Below are 19,829 nucleotides of genomic sequence, written 5' to 3' on the forward strand. Positions count from 1 at the left end.
AGTCCAAATCAGTCTCTGTCTGATCGGGGCAGGCTTCAACAAAAAAGGCAGTGGAGTGCGCCTCGATCTGGAAGACAATTTGATAACCAGCGATAACGCAAAGTTAAAACACCAGTATTACCACTTGTGTCCCCGAGTTTGTGTCCAAAACTGTAAAACTCACCAGTATTTCTGCAGCCAAGTAGATCTTAAAAACAGCCTCCAAATGTTGGTTGCCAAATTGGTTGATAGAGTCAACGAACTTGTCAGCCACAGCAAAAAAAAAACAGTGTCAGCGTTTGGTTGGCGGTCACATCCCAGTACTGTAGGTAGACGGTGGAACATCTTCAGTGTTAAACAGCTTGAGTTTAAACGTGCGCCTGAGAAACCGACCCAAACCGACAAATACCATTCAGGGATTCAGTACTATGCTTTTCTAAGTTCTAGCAAGTTATATGCAACCAGTGCCGCAAATTACCCTACACCTCTGTAGGATCAGCTGCAGGAGTGACTTTCAATATACACACACACACAAATAACTTGTAGCATTTTAATTTTTTTTTTTTTTTTTTTTTTTTTTAAAATCCGTGACCTTGCATATTGATATGTTGTATTTATTTTTTAATTTACAGGCCTGAGGTTTTGGGGATCGGAGCTCAGGTGCAACTCGGAATAAAGTTGTAAGAGTTGGCACGATTTATGGTTGTTGTTGTTGTTGTTGTTGTTAGGGGGGGTTGGGGGGTGGGTGTTCAGTTGTAATTCAGGAAATACTTTCATTAATTCAAAAAGAAAAGATATAAACTGTAACGTGCTTCTTTCTATTCAGTCTATGGACAAAAACGACCGAGAATGAATGTTCTTCAGACTCCTGGATTCCAGTATTGTGTGTACTTTGGTGGATTGAGCCCGGCCCTGTGTAACTTTAGAGGGCTCTGGGTTTGGCTGGTTTCGTGTGATTGTGCCCTGTCGCCGTAGAAACTAGTAAAACCAATGCACTCTGAGATCCATTCATGCGCCTTTCGGTTCAGCCTGCTGAAGAAGTGAACCAGTACCTGCTCTAAGGGCAATCAACTAGCAGGTTAATCGTATGGTCCAACCAGAGAGACAGAACAGTACAGGCAAATTTTGTGCTTTATTTTGTTGTGGTATAGTTTGGATTTTTTTAAGTGAGGTTGTGTGAGATACTTATTCATCATCAGTGTATTACCTACAGTAGATGTCAGTCGGCACGCCCCAGTTTGTAGAAGCAGGCAGTACCGACACGGAAGCTTAGCAATGTACTTAAGTGGACGGGGAGGGCAGCAGCCAGACATATTTCAGCCACCTAAAAATCAGTATCAGTTTAAGTGTACGCTATTTTTAGAGAGTCATAGTTACTCACGCCATCTTATCTTGTGCTTCTCCGCGCCAAAAGCCAACACGGCCTTTGCACAAGACTCAACAAACGCACTTAACTGCATCCTGTAGAGTTCCTAACATTCGGCCCACCCCTCAGGTGAATACCCCAGGCACCGTGAGGATACTACCCTGATGCAGGTAGTGGGTCTTGCTGAAGCAACGTCATCAGGAATGACTGTCCTTGGGTCTTCCCTTCTAGACCCAAGGACAGTTGGGACCGTTACCACAAGCTTGACACACCCACTTGCACGCCAGTGCTCTTGGGTCCGACTAACTAAGACATCTGGTCCGTTGTATATCCTCCGAACGTAGGGTCTGGAGTTAAGGTAGAACACCCTACCCTCCAAGTTGACTCTAGATCCAGAGCGTGGGAACGATGGTGAATTACGCCGTGGACGGGTGCTACATGACGGCCACTCAAAGCAGCAGCAAAATGTATTTTACACACCTAAAAAAATCAATATCAGATTAAGTGTATGCGATATTTTCACCTCTTAACCGTTCTGTCAGACAGCGATTTCCACAGGGGAGCCAAAGCTGTTACATCATGTCCCATGTTAAATCACTGTTTTTGTCAGTGGAGTCTGGTGATGCAACAGCTTTCAGTACATTGCTTAGCTTCTGTGTCTGAAACTGCTGTTTCTCCAAACTAGGGGTGTGCGACACACGTTTTTGCGGTATGTAATACACTGACGATGGATAAATACCTCGTACAACCCCACTTCAAAAGATCCAAACTATTCCTTTAATTGTAAAGGTCCCAGGTAGGATTTGAACTTCAAAGTGAGTCCATGCTCCGTTTGTCTTCGTCTAAAACGCTTGCCTTAGGTGATTGGAGACAATCTCGGCAACCATTTTGTCAATCCAATCAAACCTCGTTGCTTCCCCACTTAGTAAAACTATTCGGACTCAGCTCAATCTAAACATGGTCCTGACATTGTTGTTTTAAAGGCGCATGAATGGGTTTCCTCAGCGTGCAGGCTTTACGTTTTTCTATCTCGACTTCCTCTAGCCCAGCACCTCACATTGCTGTGCATATAAACTACCAGTGAAACATTTGTGTCTTGTTGCCCCCACTATTTTAAGCAGTCTAGGATCTGTACAGACATGAGAACATAAATACCTGTATCAACTATATACTCTGAGCTGAATCTTTATAAGTGCGTGTTGAACTTCAGTGTTTCCTCTACATTCATTTATACTTTTCTTGTGTTTTGACTCTGCAGCCAGGCTCGACCCGGCTGCGTAAAAACTCCTCCTTCACGATGCGGAAAATGACTTTAAGTTGAGCTTTGTGTAAGCTAAAAGCTAGAGGCTCATTGGAGTACTTTGTAAGGCATCCAAGAAAGCACTTAAGGGTTCCTTGACAGAACAAAACTACTAGGGCGTCCCACAGGGCGCCCGCTCGGGTCCCCTCACAGTTGAAATTTGAAGACTCCCTAAAGCTCTTGAAGATCAGTTGCAATACTCCACATGTGAAAATGCAATCACCCACTACAGGTATTTCATTCCAGCATCTCAATCTCCTCCTTTTCCCACTGTTGGTAAGAATTTTAGAGGAAACATTGAACTCCAATGACCTCGCCGCCAAGACTGTCCCGTCTGGTGGCCAGGCCCTGAAATTTCTACAGAAAATCCAAAAACACTACAAGCGTTTTTGACCCCACATTTCTCAAGGCTCTCGAGTCGCAGCGCTGATCCAGGGTCTGCCAACGCGGCCTCTGACGGCGATGATGCTCACATGGTTTCTGTTTTTTGTTTTTTTTAAGGCTGGAAGAAACTGATCATTTTTAATTTGGTCACGAAGCTTCAGTGGGTTGTGTAAAATAAAAATGTTGTTTCTTTACTCCTGATACATGTGACTGTACATTTTGTGTTACTGACTAAAAGATGTGAAAGTAGGACAGGAAACGGAAGACTGGAATTTGAAACTGGAAGCATCCCGCTAGAGTGAGTTTTTACCAGCTGCAGGGGTTTTCACGCCGACCTCTGATCTCTCAGTGAATTAGAGGAAAGTATTATAGCAGAGAAACCCTTCAGAAACCCTGGATACATCATCACAGAGGAGACTAAACTGATCCCTGATCAGCGCTGTGACTCTCGGCCCTGGTTTTTATCAGCTGAAGTGATCCACGTGATGTAAATAAATGTGTTTTTAGATTGTGGATGTTTGTTTTTCTTTCTTTCCATTGACAGAATCACACTTGTCTTTCAATCGAGTTGATCTTACATCTACAGGCAAAAGTTAGAAGCCTTTTATATGATGGGCTCATCATTTCCTTGGAAGTAAATACACTCACTGGCCACTTTATTACTATGGGTAGCTTATTCCATACTAAAATCCGCACTGCTCTGAGTGTTCTTCGTAACCTTTCCGCAGATAGGATTAGTCAGGATGACAAAATTTCCTACAAAATATTCTTTATTTGTAAATGAAAATGTGAACCTGGAGCTTAAACTCATTTAAAACAGCAAAACACAAACATATGAAGTATTACAGATTGATAGATGTCAATAAAAATTAAAAATGTTTTCTGTTTTTCAGTACCTGTGACAAGTTATACAAATATCAATTAAAAAAAAGACATTTTATAATTAACATTTATGTCCCAACTCATTTGACCATTTGCCTATTGAAGTGCTGGAATATGTTATTTACGTGACAACACCTGAACGCAACACAGGCCAATAGTTACACTTCAGGCAGGAGGCGGTAAAATAAACTCAACTAAAGAAAATGGAGGACACAACTTGCTATCAGGGAAGTGTTAAGACTGATTCAATTATATTTGTGTATAATGTGTGAGTGTAGCGTGTTAACTCGGCTCCAAAGTGCTGTGCTGTGCTGCACTAGCCGGTAGGCTAATTTATACAATGTAAAATGCCATAGGCTTGTGCTAATAACATTTGCATGTTGTATATGTTTGGAAAACGTGTTTAGTGTAAGACAGTTGTTTTGTCGGTGAACCTTGTGAGTTGTAATGGAGCCAAATTATGTGCCGTTACCTTTGTTAAATGTTGCTGTTGTCCCTGGTTTTATATGAGAAAGGGAAAAGGTCGCTAGCTGCTAGGCTAATTTATACAATGTAAAATGCCATAGACTTGTGCTAATAACGTTAGCATGTTGGACTTATGGGGAAAATGTGTCCAGATAAAAAGTTAGCTGCGAGTTATAGTGAAGCTGATTTGTGTACTTGTGTTTGAAACTGTCTCTATTAAGCCATGTTTAATGTGTGTTTAATGTGTGTTTTGAATCACACATTTCCCCCACAAATACATGCTAATGTTGTTAGCACAAGTCTATGGCATTTTACATTGTATAAATTAGCCTAGCAGCTAGCGATCTTTTCCTCTTCTCATATAAAACCAGGGACAACAGCAACATGTAACAAAGGTAACGGTACATAATTTGGCTCCATTACAGCTCACAAGGTTCACTGACAAAACAACTGTCTGATACTGAACACATTTTCCAAACAAATATAACATGCTAACGTTATTAGCACAAGCCTATGGCAGTTTACATTGAATAAATTAGCCTAGCAGCTAGGGAGGCTTTGTCTTCACAATTTATCGTTTCTTATCTCTGACATAAAAGTAAATAAAAGCTTTGTTTCCACTGAGGGAAATGGTTTCAGGCGTCCTATACAGAGCAGCTCTCAAAACTACAGTGTCCTGCCAGGGACAAACAGTGTGAACTGCCACATTTGCTGTGAAATAGACAACAGCACCTCCTACTGGCTCAAACAGGCAGCTGCTTTACTATATGATACACATGAAATGTCATTTGAGGTTTGCAGAAATGTACAATGCACATTTTCTTCTGACACTTGGGCTGCTTGAAACTCAAAATTTAGGACTTGGGACTTGCAAAACAATGACCTCTGTTTATGCATTATGAGTCTCTTAAAAGCTTGTTTGTTTGAACTTCACATTTGTAAATGGTTTATAAGGCAGGAGAAGACTTAACCTGCTTCTTCATCAGCTTCCACTGCAGTGGAAAATTATTATCAGGTGTCACAATCTCACAAATGCTCAATTACAAGTTTTTATAGCTGAAATTAAAAGTGCATTATTTCATCTAATGAGGGTGTTTCTACTTCCTGTCCAGGATGATGTTGGCTGCAGTAAGCACCACTAGATGGCAGCATTCAGCAGCTCACCAGCATGTCACCTGTTTCCAAACTTCTCAGTGTTTTTCAAGGTGAAATTCAAGAAGAAATTTTTGACAGACGCCTTGTTTTACTCACAATCGTATTAAAGAAGTCATTTATTTTAGTGAATGCATAATTTTACATGAAAAATGTGACCCCAGAGATACAAAACCCACCATTTCTTTTATTTCCTGAAAACTGATCATTTACAAACGATGTCAAAACTCAGCTCTGGAACAAATTTGATAATCCGAGCACATGAAAATGAATCCTGACATGAAGCAGGCACTGCTGGCAGCCATGTTTTCTCCCCGGTTCAGCTCACAAACGCTCGATCTGTTGTCCAGTTCAGTATCTTTATGTGAGACAAACTTTCTCCAGCAGTGCAGCTGATTTTCTTGCAGAAGTCCTAACCAAACGCCGACATGGCCCACTGCTTGACGTCTGTGGGGCATTGTGGGTACTTCTGCAGGGCCTCCATGATCTGACTGTTGTCCAGCATGAGTCTCATCAGCTGGTACTCCCTCTGAGTTTTGGCCGACGAGCTGTCGACGGGCCGGATCAGCTCCAGCTGCTGCAGGTGCTCGAAGGCCTGAGAACGGGCAAATCAAAGTCTCAAAAGTTGGTAAGCTTTGTGTGAAAATATAGAGTTAAACAGCATATTAAGTGTCATGAGAATGTTTTCTACAGACCTTCATGATGACAGGCTGCTCAAAGTTGTACATGGAGTTTGACTTCCTCTGCAGGAACTTCTTAAACTCTAAAAAAAACAGGGAAATGTCGGACAATCACACACAAGTAAGATAAAGGCTGACATTTGAATATTTTGACTCACAACAAGACTTTTAGTTTTGGTGATAAACTCTTATTTCCCTGCTGATTCATCTCATAAGCTCTTTGCTTTTTGGAAATTGCACCTATAAAACTCACTTCTGCTTTTACTGAAGCTGCGTATTTGCTCGAGCACTAAAACTAAAAGTCCGATTTCTCATGTCACCGTCTCGAGACGTATCAGGTGTTTTTTTTTATTCTCCAGTTTTCTCCTCTCTGTGTCGTACCGTTGTGAACCATTTGCATATTGAACGGCTCTCCTTCGTAGACGTCGTTGAGGTGTTTCATGGCGATGATCAGGCACAGCTCCAAGATGGACAGACCTGAAGAGAGAGAGATGGGAAATGTTAAAAACAGTCGTACCAGAGGCTTAAAATTAGCATATTTTGGGGAAAACTACTGTAGCTTATAACCAAGAGAACAAATGGGCGTAATGCCATGCACGGATTATAAAATTCTGGACCGATAGCGATACTGAAAATAACAATTTGGCTGATAGCAGATCCCGATGTGTTTTGTTGTAGTCGTTCATTTGTTGTAGTTGTTATTTATTCCCCCTTTGTGCCAGGGAAACAACAAATAAACGATAAAACGATGGGGCTCGTCTAGACTCTGCAACTGTTATCGGATCGAATGGATTAAATCCTGATAGTGAGATGAGTCATTTCGCAGGGGGTGTGACAACAATGCCGGGTACACACTACACGATATCAGCCTGATTACAGCCCGACGCAGCGACGTACGGTGTCGGCTCGGATCATCAACGACAACGACTGTCGTAAGCGATAATCCATCGTTTCATGTTGTGTAGTGTGTCATAGAAGACGACAACTGACTCCACGTCTGGGACACCTCACTATGTCCCGACATAAAGTCTAGCGTGTTTGATTTTCTTTTTGTCGTTCACGCCTGTTCCCGTCACAGCCGTCACTTTGACCAATAGGAACACAGAGCGATCTGCTGCCGTATTGTACGACAACAACAGCCCAGGGTGTTTGATATTTCCTGTAGGGACGTTACCACACAGACTAAAAAGGAAACAGCAGAGGCACTTTGTCAAACCGCTGAGTATTGCCATTAGCATCAAGCTAGCAAACAATGTTACCTCTTCATAACAGCTCCTTATAACCTCGACTGAGAGAATCCCTTCATTTTCTAAACAGGCTTTTATTGTGAAACTTTTACAGGAACTTGTTGTGGAGGATTCAGTGACTTGCATGTTAGCATGTGGTACTTCAAATGTAGCTCCTGCCATCTGGTGGCAGTTTGGCGTAACTACAACATTTCAGCTTGCACATTAACAGACACACGTGTAGTCTGTCATGTCTCTCGGCCAAGTCATGATACGATTAAGGGCCCGTCCCAGTACCCCCCCCTTAGCCCTACCCCTAGATTTGCGCGTTCCCGCGAGGGGTAGTGGTCTCCCAATTCCCTTGTGCGTGTAGGGGTAGGGGGCATAACGAGGGGTAGTGGGTATTAAACTAGCCCTTCGGAGCGAGCAATTTCAGATGCTGACTTGCCAGCGAGGGGTAGACATCGCCATGGCTACCACTGAGCAAAAGACGGGGGAAAAAGGTTCATACATGTACATATAATTTCGCAAATAAACATGGGGTTTTTGTAAAAAGGTTTTCGAATAACTATTTGTGTAGAGAACGGTATAACCATTTATTATTGCTATTCACGATGTCTAGATTGGAGTTGACAGAAAGCTAGCCAGCTAGCTAACGTTACAGTCGTCAAGTTGCTTGTTAGCTAGCTAACTAGCTCGCACTATCTGGCGTCTGTCATCCGTCCTGTTCTGAAAAATTGTTGGATTTTTCACGTTACGATAACACGCCAGCTAGTATAACTATGCTGCCTCGTAATGTTAGCTGGTTAGCTAGCTAGCAGAAGTCCCCTGTTGTACATATCATTTCATCGTCTGTCGTTCATCAAACGAAGCATGATGAATACAGCAAACACGATCAGTAGAATGAACTCAACTGGCGACTCCATTGTAGATGGCTCGCAGCTTCCTGTTACATATGCGTGAACGTAACCGACACGGTGACGTAGTGAGTGGTGTCCCAATTCCTAGGGAAGGATTTCAACCCCTACCCCTTGTTGCTTCATTTCGAGGGCCAAGAGGTAGTGGGCAAGGGGGGGTATTGGGATTGGGCCTAAATGACTCTATAATCACCAACTCTGACATGGTGACTGTTGGAACATATAATAATGTCGTGTAGTCTGAACTCGGCGTTAAAAAATGTAACCACTTTCTTACGGATGTCTATGGAGAAAAAAAAGTCTTCTTGGGCAAGGCATCATGTGACACTGTTTGGCCACTACTTAAATCAGCTTCAAGGCCTCCTGCACTTCTTGGGGGCCTGAATGCAACCTTTGTTAGTTGTCACTAACAGCTAACGTTAACTAGCTCTCCTTCTGCCGATTTCAACAACAATTCATGGTTCACAACGTAGCATCGTCAGGGAAACAACAGGGTGCATCCCCTGACAAGTCGATAGAGTTTACTGGCTCATGTTGGTGAAGATTCTCAGTCTTCCAGGTCGTGGTAATCATAAGTGCTGTATCGTAGGGAACGGGACTCGCGTGAGTTTCTTGAAGACATTTCACCTCTCAGTTCTGAAGGACCGTTTTCCAGAAACTCAAGCAAGTGCAGTTGCCTACGATACAGCACTGCGTCCTTTTGTCGTTGTCGTTAACAAGGTGAGTCACACAGAGTACAAAATTTTCATACAAATACAATAATTATCGTACATTTGGCCACACTGATAACAGGTGCGAGTCCTATGTGTGATTGATTGTCACGATGATGTTCTTACCGTGCAGCATGTTCGCCTTGGCGTCTGCGAAGCACAGTCTGCTGGCGTCCAGCAGGTCTGCAGGTCTGATGGCTGGTTTGGCCACAGACACACGGCTCAGACACAACATCTGTAAACACAGAGTTCAGTCAGGTGTTAGCATCTCAAATACAAAGGCTGATGTCGTTTGTGACGATAAGAAAATGGAGGCGTGTTGTACCAGCAGCATGTGCAGTGAGCGGAAGTCTTTGCTGGAGTTGAAGTGTCTCTGTAAGACTTCCTCCACTGATTTGTCCCCACACAGCGTCTGAAGAAAAACGAACAGATTGTTTGATCATGAACTCATGATTCCAGATGTTTAAACCGAGATCAGCTCCTTGAGTTACCTGTACGCTGGCGTTCCACTCCTGAGCGAACTTGCTGTCGGGGAAGTCGTCCGGCAGGCTGAGCTGTGTCTGGACCCGCTCCACGTACTCAGTGAACGTCGGGTTGCTGAGCAGGTGGATCTGACGGTGGGAAAACCTCGACTTAACCCGCTTCTCCAGCAGCTCCAGGACATCCTGCATGCAGACGAACCATCACGTCACTTTTAAAACCACCAGTGTTGTTTTATTTTAAAAGGCCAGTATGATCGAGTGATTCTCACCAGTCTGCAGGTGACGCCGACCACAGCGATGGGAGCCTGGGCGGACTGGGAGACGTCAAACAGGTTGTAGAGAAGAGTCTGGTTCTTGTGGTGGGCGAACAGATCGAACTCATCCAGGACGAACAACACGGAGCGGCTGCTGCTGCGATCACCTGAGCGACAGAGAGATGAAGGTGTGAAACTCAAACAGTAAACCACTAAGGTAACTTGTTTTTCCAGTTTTTACGTCCTCTAAAAGTGTTTGTTTTTGTCACTGACAGGCTCAGATTATTATAAGTGTCCGACAACATTATGGAAAGGATCCCTACAGAGATAGAGCTTTGTGTCAAAGAGTAAAATCCTTTTTAGAACTAGAACAGCCCTGAAAACAGAAACAAAATAACAGTCAGAGGCACCATCTCGGTTCATCTCTCCACTGTTCCAACAATCACCAGCTCTGATTTGGTTGAAATGAACCCTTAATACACACAATTAGATGTGAAAATATGTTGGATCTGTATGCGCTAAAATTACTGTTTTGTAAATGGAGTCTGGTGGGATTACTCTAAGAGTCTGACATCATTATGGAAAGGATCCCGACAGAGATAGACCTTTTTGTGAAAGCGTAACACCCTTTTTGTTGAAAGGAAATGGCCACTTTAGGGAGTGATCACACCGAGATAAAATGCAAGAAATGCGACGCCAGTAAAACCATTGTTTTCCTATGATACGGCGCGTCTGACTGGCGTTCAATCGTCTTTTTAGACGCGCGTTTTTGTAAACGTTTCTTTTTAGACGCGCATAGACGCTGAAAAGTTAAAATATTTTCAACTTTTTTGAGCGTCAGACACCAGTAGCTAGCGTGCATTGAATAAGTGCTTCCAGCGTTTAAGCGTCTTTGAAGCATCCGCGTTTCTAGCGTCTCATTTCTGTGTGATCGCCCCCTTAGAATGAAAACACAGACAGTACTTACTGACCTTCATGCCGACAAGAAATCCAGTGTAGTTTTACAATCCACGAAACTCGTATCGGAGGACAACAGCTAGCCCGATACCCCGAACAAGTTTTGTGGATTAAAAAACTACACTGGACTTCTTGTCGTCATGAAGGTCAGTAAGTACTGTCTGTGTTTTCATTCTAAAGTGGACATTTCCTTTAACCAGAAACAGCCCCAAAATCCGGGTCGCCAAATCCACCAGACTTAAATAAACAGTAATTTCTAATATGTCGTACACATTTTCATACATTCAGTACAAAAACAGTGTAGTTACCATCTCCCATCTTCTATACGCCACCTTTTCCCAAACACATCTTCCTCATTCCTTATGGAGGTTTTCCCAAAATGATATGCTCTGCTTTTAAATACAGAGGGGTTTTTTGTTTGTTGGTTTTTTTTTTAAATCAGTGTGAACACTTTCAATCTTTATGTATTTAATATAGTTAGCATGATCTTCCCCATAGTTCCTCCATATTTTGAGACAATCTTGAATCAAACTTTTCCATTTTATTAAATCATGTATTTAATGATATGTTAGCTTTTAAATACAGAGGGTTTTTTGTTTGTTTGTTTTTTTTAAATCAGTGTGAACACTTTCAACCTTTATGTATTTAATATAGTTAGCATGATCTTCCCCATAGTTCCTCCATATTTTGAGACAATCTCTGGGGTCAAGAAGTAAATCATGTTTATTTTCTAAGCGACTTCTCTCCAAAAATAAGGAATTGGTAGTGTGTGAGTTTCAGTGATCTTCATGATATTCGTTGTTTTTTTCCTGTTTGCCTTGTAGAATTTTAATTTACTTTGCTGTCATGTTTTTATGTTGTTCATTATAGCTACTTATAATACGTTTCAGAGGAAGATGAATATCCTGCATGTTCTTTCTCTGCTCACTTTTTAAATGACTTCTTATTTGTAGATGTCTGTAAAACTGATTAGTTGGTTTGTTGTACGGTTTACAAATAGGGGGCCTCATGCAGCAACATTCTCTTAAATTTCTCTTATATTTTCTCTTATTTTTTGGGTTAAGAGAAAAAATAAGAGAAGTCAAATCTGGATGTGCCGCATTCAAAGACCTAACCCTGGCACAACAATTGGAGAGATGCCACGGGAAAAAGAACAAGAAGAAGAAAAAGAAGAACTTTAGAAACAATGAAATTGAGGCACTATTAAATGAAATTAAACACAGAAATTTTCCAGAGCGTCACATCCACCTGGCCTTCAGCACTCAGGGGGTTTGCCAGGGGGGTCATCAGCCATGGGGTGAGGGCATAACCTCGGTCTTGAGTGGGTTCAATTAACCGATAGGATTTTTGAATTAAATAATAAATCATTAGAAGTCATTTAAAGCATATACTAATCGACATTATACTATATAATCTGTTTTCGTATGTTCCTGAAATAAAAAACATATGTTTCTGTGCATTCAACAAGCAATTTGTGAGCTGTGTGAACAGGATGATTTTCCCTTATCTTGGTAAGAGAGCTCTCAACCACTCGTACTCTCGTACCACTGGTGAATCCCAAAAGTCACTGGGTACGAACAAAATAAGAGAAGATCCGTTCATAAATCGTTTCTTGCATGAGGCCCATTGTCTGAATCTTACCAGTCCCTTTTCTGCCCATGTGTTAAAAACATTATCTGTTATATTTGCTTTGAATTCCAGGTCTCTGGTAATTCCCCTCAAATAATCATCTCGTCTTGTCTTATGTTCATGACCCTGATAAACCTCCCTCATGTTTACTGTGGTGGTGAGACAAGTAGTATCTACCTTCCTTAGTACTTTATTATTTTCATAAAATACGATTGAACTTAATGATTGCGGTTGTTTAATCTCAATTCTTGTCCATTTTGGATAAAGAGCCAGTGCATTCTCACATCTAACTGGGTGATTTAAGGGTTAATTTCAACCAACCCATAGTGGAAAGACGAACAAAGATGGTTTCTGTGAGTTTTATTTTGTTTCTGTCGACTGTGAATGAGGTGTGTTTCACTGATTGTTTAAATGGAGTCGGGTGGGTTTGGTGATGCCGATATCTTGGCTGTTTCTGGTTAAACAAAAAGGATCTTACTCTTTAACACAAAGCTCTATCTCTGTCAGTATCCTTTCCATTACGTTGTAAGACACTTCTAATATCAATCTAAGCCTGTCAGTGACAAAAATCTCTGTCGGAATCCTTTCCATTACGTTGTCAGACACTTCTAATATCAATCTGAGCCTGTCAGTGACAAAAATCTCTGTCGGGATCCTTTCCATTACGTTGTCAGACACTTCTAATGTCAATCTGAGCCTGTCAGTGACAAAAATCTGTCGGGATCCTTTCCATTACGTTGTCAGACACTTCTAATATCAATCTGAGCCTGTCAGTGACAAAAATCTCTGTCGGAATCCTTTCCATTACGTTGTCAGACACTTCTAATATCAATCTGAGCCTGTCAGTGACAAAAATCTGTCGGGATCCTTTCCATTACGTTGTCAGACACTTCTAATATCAATCTGAGCCTGTCAGTGACAAAAATCTCTGTCGGGATCCTTTCCATTACGTTGTCAGACACTTCTAATATCAATCTGAGCCTGTCAGTGACAAAAACACACTTTTAATGGACGTAAATCGACGATGAACAAATGCCCATTAACATTAGTGGACTATTTTCAATATATGTTGCTCCTATTAATCAATTAGACACAAAAACATGTGAAAATAGTATAAATAATAATAATAATAATTTAATTTAAAATGCTGAATTACGAATGATGAATTTTCTCACCTTTCTTCAGCGCCTCCAGCAAGAAAGCCAGATTCTCTGCAAAGCTTCCCTGAAACGAAAAACAGGTATTTAAAGTATTTTATTGCATTTAAATGACATTGAAACTCTTCTTAAATACTTACAAACACTTTGTCACCGACGACGTTTTCCAGGTGGAGCTGCCGCGTTATTTCTTTCAGCGCTATTCTGTCGTCCGTCTGCAGGAGACCTGCGGCAAACAGGGAAGAAGTTAATTATCTGCACTTAAATTCAGAATAAATAACATGAGGTCTGGTTGAGAGTCAGAGCCTGTACCGTTGAGGTGAACCTGGAGCAGGTTCTTCTGCACTTCCTGTTCCCCCAGCAGGTCTCTGAGCACACACTGGAGCAGCTGCAGACACAAAAACACACACAGACACCGTCAGACAACACAACCCTCCCAGGATTTAAACACACGTCTGAAACAATCCATCATCTTTTTCAGACATTTTCTTTAAGCACGGCTTCAGAGGCTCACCATTGTCTTCCCCGCTCCCCTGGGACCCACGATCAGCACCGAGTTACTCTCCCCGTGGACGGCTGTCCGCTTCAGCAGCTCCAGGAGGTGTCTGGAAGCACAGTGTCGTGACTACAGTACCCATAATGCTCCTCCAGGTGTGGAATATAAAGACTTCTATGGTTAAATGTTCCTACTTAGAGCTCCGTCTAATGAGCACAGACGATTAAGGTGGATTTCAGCACCTGGGACGCTGCTGTTGTGTTCGAGTCAGCTGGGAGCTTTCCAACCTCTAACTGGGACAGTGCTGTCAGCCAGGTAAGACTGAACTGGGTCACTGAGGCTCTCACACAGACTCCAGGTCGTCTCTTTATCACAGATGACAAACCTACTACGGGTTTTATTTGAGACTCACGGATTTTCCTCTGATTTTGTGAATCTAAAGTTCATCTTGCCCCATTTAACTACGACATATCTCTCAATGAGGAAGAGTTTTCTCTACTGTGACAAATCCCTGTAATTTTTTAACGCCTGATGTGTCATTTCCAAACCTTTCATGACTTGTAAGTGGCAACCTGGGCTTTAAAGGTCCAGTGTGTCAGACTCAAAAGGGATTAGTGACATCTAGTGGTGAAGATTGCAGTTGCACACACCAGTGTTTCTTGGTTTCTTGGAGACGGCTGCTAGAGCGATTTAACGCAGTGACGTTTCCAGCCACGCAGCTGTTCCTCAGACTTATGAAACATGACAGTAAGTCGCCATCTTGAATACCCATAGTGCTGCCCAAGCTTCCTCAGTGAGGCCTTTAGGAGCTTGATGTATGAGCCCAGTGAGATGGCTGCTAGCCCAGCACCTGCTAACGTCTGCTCACATTTTATCTCTTCCGACTTCAGACCTAGACGTTCGAGAGGTTTTTGACGGCAGCCGAATTATCCACAGAGGTCTCTTCCTCTCCAAAATAAACAGATTAGGTGATTTAATTCGGTAGAAACACTGAATAAAGAGGTTTCATGTTAAAAATCAGTGTTTATCCAATGAAGTTCAGCTCGTCGCAGAGGGGCAGCTAACTCTGGCAACCAACGAGAAAACCTGAATGGTCACATCGAAGGTCAATGTTTGGTTTGTCCGTTCTAGGCTACTGTAGAAACATGGTGGTGCAACATGAGGACCTGCTCCTTATGTAGATATGAACGGCTCATTCTGAGGTATTAAAAACACAATGATTCTTTTAATTCAGGTGATTACACACTAAAGAAAACATGCTTTCTGTCAATGGAAATCATTCGGAATTAAAGTCTTTCCAGGTAGTTTACATGGGAAATATTCATTCCCAATGAGGGTTTACACGGGAGATCAGTTTAATCGCCTTTTAATTGCCTGTTTTTGGGTCCGCGCGAGGTTTGGGGCAGGGAAGGTTTCTGATTGGATAGGGGGCGAGGCGGATGTTATGTCTATTGAGGAGGAGACGGGAGGTAGAAGACCGCTCGGGACCATCTCTTGTTCTTAGAAGCTGCCATCTTGTCATGCGCGCGCTATATACGTCAAGGAAACGAGCATGCGCAGAAAGACCGGAATGAACTTAAAGAGGAATGAGTGTATACAAGTGCGAGAAATTCTTTCATTCGGAATTAGAAACGGAATATTCCAGCCCCTTACATCGGATTGAATTTTCAATCGCATTGGCCATTTTTATTCCGAATTAGATGTTTACAAGATCACTTTTAATAGGAATGAACTTTCATTCTGAATGAAAAGGGAATTAAACTGTCCATGTAAACGCACTCACTGTCAATTCCATTTCGAGCAAGTCCTAGCTTCCTATTATTTTTTGGTCCTAGCTTCCGATTATTTTTTGGTCCTAGCTTCCTATTATTTTTTGGTCCTAGCTTCCGATTATTTTTTGGTCCTAGCTTCCTATTATTTTTTGAGAGTCACTTCGATGCACCACCTGACCTGGCATCTCGTGAGTGTGAAGCGTGTAAGACGACGTAAAAGGTTACAGTCTCTTACAGCTGCCTATTTAGTTAGTCTTAGTTTTATTATTGTCTGATTAAGTCGTTTAATACTGATTTGAACATCCTGCAAATCAATCAACTCTTAAACCAACCGAAGCACCCTGGATCATCAAACAGTGAGTACAATTAAACCAAAGACAGTGAGTTTATCATATCTTCAGTTACGGCGTCTGTGGGCGGCTATTTTTGAGCATATTTGGAAGCTGTAATTTGTTATATTGCATCTCTGCCAATATATCCTCCTAAATCCTTCACACTGGACCTTTAATCACAGTAACTTACTGTACATTTACATTATTATTTTGGTGAATTGGGGCTGTTTTGGGGCAGAAAAAGCAATTTGAAGGTGGCTTTTTTCCCCCAATTTTCAACATTATATAGACCAAACGGTGACTTGAGAAAATAATAATCAAGTTAATAGATATAAAGATATATGTCATATACAGCATGAGGCAGCTGACCACAATGACTCCATACACAATAATAATAATATATTTTTTATAATATTATTAGAATTATTCATTCATTCTTTAAAGATATTATTTTAATTTTTTAGTTGATTTAGTACATTAATAGTAATTATAATAATTATAATAGTAGTAATAATAGTAATGTTATCGTGATTTAAAAAAAACATTAAAATGTTATATTATAAAATATATTTAAATTGATATTACTATATTCATTCTTTTTTCATTATTATTGTTATAACTTAACATTTTTAAAATTATTATTTAAAAAACAATTAAAAGAATAGAATTACTTTTAATTGTAATTATTTTTAGATATTAAAATAATTATTTAGAAATATTAAAAAATAAAATAAATAAAATGATAATAAATGAAATATATTGCTTTCATTGTCATTATTTTTTTTAAATTACAAATTATTAATTTTATTTTATTTATTATTTGTTCGTTATTAATTTTGATTTTCATTATTAAAAATATTTAATTTTAATTATTATTATTATTATTATGTTAAAATATTCAAAGTATTTAAAAAACTGTAAAAAAAAAAAAAAAAAAAAAAACGAAAAAAAATAGATAATATTTGTTCATTGCAGCACTAATCTAAACATTTTTAGATATGTAAAAATGTTTTTTTCCTCGTTTATAGCCTTTCTGACTTTGCTAAAAACCTCAACCACAGCAACAAAATTATATAATTTTGGTTTAAAACAAGGCGGAAACTCACCTCAACACACATCAAAATAATAAACGACATGAAATAAACCTACTTGTGTTGAGCCTCCACTCCCTCCGGCCTGTCAGGGAGCTGCTGATGGCAGAGCCGCTCCCTCAACATCTCCTGCACCTATAAATAAAAACATATTGCAGCGACACATCACCTTAAACATCTTAGAGAGGGAATAAGTAATGTGTGCAGATACAAACCTGTGCGATGCATTCTCCCACTGGCAGATGGACAGCCTTGATCTTCCTCTTGCTCATGCTGCTGTGACTCTAGACTGCAAAACATGTCACCAGTTCACATACATGACATCTGTGGTGCCCAAAGTGGCACCTTGAGAAAATGAAAACTGCTTCAGTCTGGTTTGAGTCCATTAAGCTGCACCACAATGTGACAGTGATTATATTAAATGGCTTTACCCTCGTTTAACTACGCCTCGACAGCTGACTTTGCCAAACTCCAGTCAAGTACTTGTGAAAACACAATGATCTCGCTTTGTCACATCTGTGCATTAATGTAACAACAATAACTAACACTATAATTAATGAGGACATATCACCATTTAATTCGGCATACAGCTCATGCAACAACAAGCATCTATTTCAATACAATCTACACTTGTAGTTACACACACTCATAGGTACTTCAGAGCTGTTTTCTGCAATATATTAAAATCCGTGACGCCTTGGTGAATGGTATGTATGCCGAATTATAACGTGAGTCGTACATATTCAGACGCAATCGCAAGGTTTATTCAAAATTAATGAATAGTTGTCGGAAATCAAGGAAGTACTAATTTATCGTAATGTTATAATGGAGTTTGGCGTCATTCGGTCTCCACGCTGTACTGACCGTTAGCAGCTCGTGAGTCCGCTCTGTCCTCGCGATCTACTGTGACAATGTTCTCACATTAACGTTAGTCTGTCTGTAAATGTACACACATGATAATAATGACGATTCATACCTGAAATAAACAGCAATCCACCTCCTGAGAGGTCTCAATCTTCGCGGGAATACTGGTCTGCCAGCAATGACGACTTCCGGCTTTGACTGATTCTCCGGTTCTGATTGGCTGAGGCGCAGAGTAGAAATGCACTGTCACATACAGCATGAGGCAGCTGACCACAATGACGGAACAATAATAATAATAATAATAATGATAATAATAATAATAATAATAAGGGTGATGATATAATATTGTAATTCTTTTAAAATTATTTAAAACTATTTTAAAAATTAATATTTTTAGTAATATTTATTATCATTATTATATTACTTTAAAATTAAATCACATTTTAGATAATTCTTTTTTTTAAATAAAGTTATAATAATGATCATAATATATGTTGTTGTTTCTGTTATACTTATTTAAGAATATCTAAAATTATTCATAAAATTCATATTATTAGAATTAATTGTAAATATTATATTATTTTTAAAAATCAAAAGAATAATTCAACATATCAAAACTTGAAAATAAAAGTAAATTAAAATATTTATTATAATAAAAGTTGTTGTTATCATGTGCAAAATATTTAAATTATTCTAAAAAAAATTCATATTATTAGAATTAATTGTAAACTTTATTATTATTATTATTATTAAGAATTAAAAGAATTATTCAAAATACAAAAACTAAAATAAAAGTAAATTAAAATATGTATTCTAATAAAATATGTTGTTATCATGTAAAAAATATTTTAAATCATTTTTACATTTCAACTAATATTAGAATTAATTTTAATTATTGTTGTTGGTTAAAAAGGAAATTAATTATTTAAAAAATGTTTAAAGAATAAATTAAAGTACTTACTAATAATGATAATATATGTTGTTATCATTGTTGTTGCTACACTTATTGAAAATACTATTAGATTTAATTTTGATTATTATTGTCATAGAAAATAAAATAATTATTTAAAAATATTAAAACTTAAAAATAAAATTGAACTTTAATTAAATATGTTGTTATAAAAACACATTTTAGATAAATATTATTAGTTTTAATTATTGTCATTATTATTATTAGTAGTAGTAGTAGTAGTAGTAGTAGTAGTATATAGCAATTTATGTACATTAATCAACATTTTATTTGTCTTTAAAAGCATCTTTGGAATGACCACATCTTTGAGCATTTGCATTTGCAGCAGTGTTTTTGTCTGGAGAAATAGTATCTTACAAATACTTTGCAAATACATGATGCAAATAATTTTAGTAACACCCAGGTTTATAGCTGAAATGTTTAACACAATACACGTCTTTTTATTTATCTTTTTATTCTGTCTTCAAACCTCCTTATTATTTTTTTCAGTGTGTGTTTCTTGCTTTTAGTCTTTTTATTGCATTTACTCTTATTTGTGTGGTTTTATTGTTTTTATTTCTACTTGTCATAATCATCCGCCTAATTCCTGATGTTTTTCCATCTTATCTCTTGTTTCATTTTCCTTAATTTTTTTCTTTGCTTTAGTTCTGCATTAGTTTGTCTTCTATTATGTTGCCTCTGGGGCATCTTGCTGCTGCTTTCAAAGCACTTTGTAAACTCTGCTTTTAAAGGTGCCATATAAATAAATATTATTATTACATTTT

The 19,829-nt window shown here is 39.3% G+C and overlaps 1 protein-coding gene and 1 long non-coding RNA gene across 2 annotated transcripts; one reads left to right on the plus strand and one right to left on the minus strand.

The window, feature by feature from the left end:
- Nucleotides 1-5,635: 5,635 nt before the first annotated feature.
- Nucleotides 5,636-18,287, minus strand: orc4 (origin recognition complex, subunit 4). The gene is made up of 14 exons (XM_049570157.1): nt 18,208-18,287; nt 17,447-17,520; nt 17,290-17,366; nt 14,055-14,145; nt 13,853-13,928; nt 13,681-13,766; nt 13,559-13,607; nt 9,813-9,964; nt 9,553-9,726; nt 9,387-9,473; nt 9,188-9,296; nt 6,590-6,685; nt 6,224-6,291; nt 5,636-6,123 (listed from the first exon to the last, which is right to left on the minus strand). The coding sequence occupies exons 2-14, from the start codon at nt 17,501-17,503 to the stop codon at nt 5,941-5,943; spliced, it is 1,305 nt and encodes a 434-aa protein (XP_049426114.1). The 5' UTR covers nt 17,504-17,520; nt 18,208-18,287; the 3' UTR covers nt 5,636-5,940.
- Nucleotides 9,939-13,782, plus strand: LOC125884891 (uncharacterized). The gene is made up of 3 exons (XR_007448774.1): nt 9,939-9,985; nt 13,569-13,623; nt 13,711-13,782. It is a non-coding gene; the product is annotated as an uncharacterized LOC125884891 (long non-coding RNA).
- Nucleotides 18,288-19,829: the final 1,542 nt, after the last annotated feature.

The sequence above is a fragment of the Epinephelus fuscoguttatus genome, linkage group LG24 (genome assembly GCF_011397635.1).
Source record: "Epinephelus fuscoguttatus linkage group LG24, E.fuscoguttatus.final_Chr_v1".
NCBI classification, from domain to species: Eukaryota; Metazoa; Chordata; class Actinopteri; order Perciformes; family Serranidae; genus Epinephelus; species Epinephelus fuscoguttatus.

What these genes read in the sequence shown, in the direction of transcription:
- orc4 (XM_049570157.1), bottom strand. Translation starts at nt 17,503, where the DNA reads ATGAGCAAGAGGAAGATCAAGGCTGTCCATCTGCCAGTGGGAGAATGC. An exon ending in TCGTCGGTGACAAAGTGTTT is followed by an intron (nt 13,608 to 13,680) that starts GTAAGTATTTAA and finishes TTTTCGTTTCAG; the next exon opens with GGAAGCTTTGCAGAGAATCT. An exon ending in AGTGGAACGCCAGCGTACAG is followed by an intron (nt 9,474 to 9,552) that starts GTAACTCAAGGA and finishes GTTTTTCTTCAG; the next exon opens with ACGCTGTGTGGGGACAAATC.